The following is a 6,610-nucleotide window of genomic DNA, read 5'->3' as shown; positions in this document are numbered from 1 at the left end:
TGTATGTTCCAGCCTTGTTTGAGAAACTAGAGCTGGGGCTTTCAGTGACTTAGTGATGTCATTGTCTCCAACAAATGTTTGAGCTTCACAGTTAACAAACCACACACCTTCTCTACAGATAATTCTACTATTAATTATCATCTCATAGTTGGACTGTACAATAATATTTGTAGTGTAAACACGTAAGTTATCAGCTCAGAACAGAAAGAATTTATGGCTTGTATTGTATTTATACTTATATGTATTCTTTCTTTGATTTTAGTCAACGTATTAGGCTTATTTTATTCCTAGTAGGTTACCATTACTTATTTTATGTTGTTTTAATTTTTGGTACTTCTGTAATCTCGGCTTCATCATCACAAAATGCTGCATTCTATGAGGTTTGTTCTGATTCTTCACTTTGCCTAAATACTTGAATAAAAGTGTCAGTCCAGTCTATAGCTACAAGAACTATGTGACATCCTGAAAGCTTATAAAGCATCAAGGTTGAGTTCATTACAATGTGAACAATTGCTTTAAGACCTCTCACACCAATTCAGAAACACAGCTCTATATTCTAGGCTCAGCCTTCATTTTGTCTTCATTCATAGAAATTCTCCTTTTGTTTCAGCTAAGGCAATGGATAGTGGGCCCACATCTTTGTTCCTGTGTTTCCTCTCTAGAGGAAATCCCTGTTAGTAATATGGGTAAGTGGTTTACCTAGTAATGTGCCCATCTGGAGCATGTAGTGCCCCAAGGAATTTTATTGTAGTCATCCAAGAGCTCTTGTATCACTTTTGTCAAAACTTTCTAACATGTAGCATTTACATAGATTCCTTCCTAAGTAAAGCATTTCTTATTACTTCCTACATAGATAATATCTCAGTATCAAGCCTCCTTTCGATGCCCATGCATCCTGTTGTGATTTTGACGGATACTTTACAGAACCCTGCCCTGGTGAGGAAGAACTCACACCCAGAAGCAGAGATAAAAAGGGTCAGCAGAGCTCCCATATAAAGAAGCTGGCAACAGGGTCTGGCCATAACAAAAAGAACATTGGCCTACATGCCCAAAGCTTGACTGATCCCCAGAAACCAAGAGCCACCAACAAATGAGGCCATTGCCATGGCTGAGTCAGGTCAAGAAAATGGCAATATCTATTTTAGACTTAGATGGTTGGAATGTGGAACATGAAATTTCATAGCTATTGGGAACATTTTCAAAATAAGGTCTGATCTACCACTAATGATAGTTTTCTGGAAAATACCCTGATTTCATTGCAGATAGAACTATCTGCATAAATACCTCCTTTTTATTCCTATTTAATTTATAGTTTAATTTTGAGTAGCAAATTTCCTTTTGTTGAAAATGTAAACTTCATCTTGACTTTCAAGATAAACACTATCTGGCTTAATATAATACATCTATAAGCTGTCAGGATTCCACCACACACAAACTAAGCTCATCATATATTACACCCCTATATAACAAGGGACCAAGCTGCTCCATTATTTTTTCTTTTTTTTTTTTTTTTTTTACTCAAATTGGGGAACACCAAGGAAATTCAGAATGATGACTGTGAAGGCAAAGAGGTGTATGTTTCAATTCTGAATTCTACTGAAATGTATAGAAATCTTTATCTCCAAAATGGGCATGTTAACATTTACCCTTGTCATAAAATATGTGGCCTAGGGCAACACCTTAGCATGGAATAAGTTTCTTACAACTGTCTAGGAGCTGATATGTATTGGTAAAGAGGTAAGAACATCTAATGGACTTGAGGACAACCTCAGTGTTTAGGACTATCTGTGTTAGTTACAGTAGACCATAAGTGGATTAGTATAAACATAAAATCATTCCTGGGCATGACTAAGCCTTTGTGGGCATTGCCCATCCCCTCTCTAGTAAGTCTCCAGCTGTGACAGGAAGATTATATTACAGAAAGCCAGTAGCTTTGTAAGGCTGTGGAGAGAACTGGCACAGAAGTATACAGCAGTGTCCTCCAGTTCCAAGGCACTCATGTTCATCTCAGAGTGATAGTCATTGAACTGCTGGACTGAGAATCTGCTAGGTAGGAATCCCTTATCTCTCTCCATTTTTTCATAATGCTGAATAAGGAACTTTAGTTCCTGTCCCTGAGTCTGTTGGTACCAAGCTACATTGCTATGTCCAGAGATGGGAATACATTTCAAAATGGACCTTCCTCCCTTCTCTTTGATTATGTGTCTTGGAGACTGGAAAACCCCAGAATTTGCTGAACCTGTGGAGAAAGGAGACAAGTGTGAGCATCTAATGAAAGAGTAAGGCTACACAACAGCAATAAAGGAGCTCAGGAAGGGCGGTGCCAGCACTCGGACTTACTTGTTCCCAGGAGACAGACAGCAACCCAGGAGAGCAGGGTGGTGCTCCAGGCAGAGTCAGGGAGGGCAGTGTTCCCCATCCTTCTTCTCAGGATGCTGGTCCTGTTGGTGAGAAAGCAAGAGTCTGCACTCTTGGATATACACTGCTGGCTGTGCCCTTCTGCCTTTAGGCTCAGCCTGCTTAGTGGAAGGAGAGATGGCTGTGCTAAATAAATAGGGCTAGGTGTGGGAAAATCCCCTTCATGCTTTTCTCCGAGGCGGTTGCTTTCCTCTCATCTCCTAGCTCTAGATGGTTTTAGGTTGCCAAGACTAAAGTTTAACCTGCCTTGCACCATATGACTGTTTGCAAATATGACTGCCCATCCCTGCTCTGTTCTGTGTCTCCTGAGCCAGCACTGTGTCTGGTTTCTCAGATAATAACCTACTGTGGGCTCCAAACCAGAGCTCTCTTTGCAGTCACTTTCTGAAGAAATGCCAGCAGCTTCCTCAGTGGGTCCACACCGCCACCTAGTGATCATCTGTGCAGTCACTGGACTGTACCTCTACAGGCTGAGAGGTAGAAGAAGATTGAACCTCTCTCCAAATCAAGCATAAGGCGTGGTTCAGAAAACATCACAGAGTTGTTGACAGTAGCCGGTACTTGCTGAAATCTCAAATTTTGCCTGTTGTCATTAGACTAATCGTTAGGTATCAACTGCCCCTGGAAGTGGTTAGACCTAGTAAATACAGGCTTTATTCAAAGCAAATACCCAGAAGGCTAGATGGTAGATGCTGTCAGTGAAGAAGACTCCGAACATTTGGAAAAATAAACCAGTCTAAGAGAGAGGAGAGAGAGAGAGAGAGAGAGAGAGAGAGAGAGAGAGAGAGACAGAGACAGAGAGAGACAGAGACAGAGAGACAGAGACACAGAGACACAGAGACACAGAGACAGACAGAGACAGACAGAGACAGGCAGAGACAGAGAGACAGAGACAGAGACAGAGAGACAGAGAGAGACAGAGAGATAGAGACAGAGACAGACACACACACACACACACACACACACACAGAGAGAGAGAGAGAGAGAGAGAGAGAGAGAGAGAGAGAAGGTAGAATTTTAGAATTCTTGTTGCACTCAGCTGGCTACCCTTTGAGGAAATTTAAATAGTAAAAATGTATGCTGTAATCCCTGATTGCATATTTGACCATTTGTGTATCTTCACCTCATTTACACCTTATTCTCATTTTCTCTGTGTTTCCTTTTCAACATTATCTTCAAATTCATTAATCCATCCTTCTGGATCATCCAGTCTACTGTTAATTACAGTGAGATATTTCTCATCATATACGCTGCAATTTCGACTCTGGAAATTTGATTTGGATCTTTTCATGTCTCCCTCATTTTTACAAACAGGTTAAGTGTGCAGTTACACACTTAGTTTGATGTTATAGCCAGCTGATTTGTCTGAAACAAGTTGGTTTCTAGTGATTAATTTTTCTCCTAGCGATGAGTCCTATTTACTTCCTTATTTGCAAAGCTGGGATCTTTTGCTAGATGAAAAACTGCATATTTTATGTTTGAGAATGTAGGATACCATGGTTTTCTTATTAATACATTCATAGATTTACTATACAATGTGCCTTATGTCACTGAGAAACAAAAGTGAGAGAAAATTTTAGCAGAGAGTTATTGCTCTTTGTAGGTTTTAGGAAGATAGATATAAAACATAGATATGGTCACAACTTAAAGTCCATAAAGTAATTGTTAGGTAGAAAAGTGTACAGCTTTAATACAATGAGGTATTTAAATAAATCTAGTTCCTATACACATTACAAATATAAGAAATATGTGAAGGGGAAAAATCAGGCACAAAGAGAAAAACTGTAACTCTAACATACACAAGATGAAGGCTCTGAGGGAAGGATAGTTACTATTTAGAGTTTAAAGATGAAAGCTTCTTGGGAAAACCATAGTGGTCATGGCTCTACAGTACATAAACATGAATGCAATGCCATGGGACTATCGATATAAAAACAGAGATGGAGTTCAGAAAATGGTTGTACAGTATTCTACCTTGTTTCTGCTTCTTCTGAACTAAAGGTACATGGGAGAAAGCAACTACAGAAAAAAAAACTTTCTCTCAGCTTCTCCAAGTAGACTAAGCACTGATTCTTCAAAAGAAACATGAAATTTCTTTCCCAGAAGTGCCACCAACCAGGAATGATTAGCTGCCTCACATGACAAGATCCCAGATAGACTACTCAAAGTCTACCACTCATTTTCCAATGACCATTCACAGTTTTCCCCAAACAATTTATTCTTCCCCAAATTGCCTTCATCATCTTATACCTCAACCTTTGAACAGGAAATACACGTTTTTAGATAAGAGTATCAGTTTAGATATTCATTTTGCTTTCATTTCACATTCCCAGGCATAAAATTTGCTCACATAAGGTTTTAACTGTGTGAAATTATGTTAAGACTCAAAATGAAGAAAATAAGCAAATACATACTCTCTATAACCATCGAAGTGCAGATATTTTGTTACTATCTACTTTATTACAATCCTTAAAGACCAAGAGAAAGAGAGAGACAGAGACAGAGACAGAGAGGATTTTCAAAATGAGAAAAGTGAATGAATGTGAGTATTAATAGCTGAATCATCTAAGAGGTACTTGAAGGAAAAGAACCCAAGTAATTAAGGTATATTGGTATCTAAGAGAAGTGCTGTTTGTCAGAAAACATACCATGAAGGGTTTTCTGATGTGGCTGTAATTTTCCTAAGTGGTATAGCACAGCTCAGGGCGTCCACAGCTCCATGCCATTCTGTAGCTCAGGGCAGTCCATAGCTCCATGCCATTCTGTAGCTCAGGGCAGTTCACAGCTCCATGCCATTCTGTAGCTCAGGGTGTCCACAGCTCCATTCTGTATTGTAACTCTTTAGGAAATGTTCCTATCTCGTGAGTTGAAAGTCAAATCTCACCACTTCAGCTGCTGATACTTTATTTCTAAGTAAATATGAAAGCAGTTCATTTTTTGTGGTTATTCCTATTTATTCTTCCATGACTTGACAATTTAGGAGGAGTATTGCTGTGTTTATTGGGTAATCTTTATTAATTAAAAATCAATGGAATCATTACTAATGATATTCTGCTATACTCATATCCAGTCATCAGAGGGACTTCCTCCAGTAGCAGAAGAGAGCAGGTGCAGAAACCCCCAGTCCGATATTATGTGAAGAGAGTATCTAACCTGGATGTCTATCTCAGGTCCCTCCCATCGGAGATTGGAGAACCCTGCGGAAGAGGGTAAAGGAACACTGTAGGAGTCTAGGAGATGAAGGACACCAGGAAAACATAATTTATCAAATCAATTAAGCATGGCTCATGTGTGCTCATAAAGACTGGATCGGCATGCACAATGCTATCCTGAATCTGTACCAGGTCCTCTGCATGTATGTTATGTTAGCTTGGTGTTTCATGGGGACTCCTAACAGTGGGAGTATGTACATCTATGACTCTTTTGCCTGCTTTGAGACAGACTCCTTTCCTCTTATTGGGTTGTCTTGTCTAGCCCTGATATGAGAGCTTTTAGCTTGGTTTAATTATTCTTTCATATAATACATCCAACTTCCTCTTCCTCCACTCCTTGTTTTGTCTTGTTTGGTTATAGTTTCTTGGACACCAGCCTTTTTTGCTGAAAACAGAGGGGGAGGCAGATCTGGGGGAGACAGGATGTGAGGGGAGATAGGAGAAGTAGAGAGAGGGAAAACTGTGGTTGGGATGTACTGTATGAGAAAGGAATCCATTTTCAATTAAAAAAATAAGTAAAATACTCTTTTTCCATTTAGATAAGAATTATATTAGGCAAGATTTGCTATATTAGAAAGCAAAATAGTTCTTATTTTGTTTAGATAAGAAGCACTTCTCAAAGAAGCACATACCAAAGGCTTACTTGTCTACACTGTGTTCAGAGGAAAACTGAAAAATATGAGAGCCTGCATGATGGCCAGTCTATGTAGAGGTTTATAGTAGATGGGGCACTGAGTGATGGAAACAACTCCGGAAGGCAGGGCCTCTTAGCAGGATTTAGACCACCAGAAGCATGCAGTTAAAGGTTCTCTCTCTCTCTCTCTCTCTCTCTCTCTCTCTCTCTCTCTCTCTCTCTCTCTCTCTCTTTCTCTCTTTCTTTCTCTCTCTCTCTCTCCTTTTCTCTTCCTTCTTCACAGTCAGGAGATGGGCAGCTCAGCTCTACCATGTTTTTCTTGCCAGCCTGTTCTGCCACACCACAG

General features: G+C 39.7%; 1 gene segment (V, D, J or C); it reads right to left on the bottom strand.

The window, feature by feature from the left end:
- Window positions 1–1,879: 1,879 nt before the first annotated feature.
- Window positions 1,880–2,728, bottom strand: LOC116098801. The segment is given in 2 exon segments: window positions 1,880–2,239; window positions 2,341–2,728. Coding segments are annotated over 2 exon segments (438 nt in total).
- Between the last annotated feature and the right edge of the window lie 3,882 nt (window positions 2,729–6,610).

Source organism: Mastomys coucha, unplaced genomic scaffold (genome assembly GCF_008632895.1).
Source record: "Mastomys coucha isolate ucsf_1 unplaced genomic scaffold, UCSF_Mcou_1 pScaffold20, whole genome shotgun sequence".
Lineage (NCBI taxonomy): Eukaryota > Metazoa > Chordata > Mammalia > Rodentia > Muridae > Mastomys > Mastomys coucha.
This window is presented reverse-complemented; position numbering and strand designations above follow the sequence as displayed.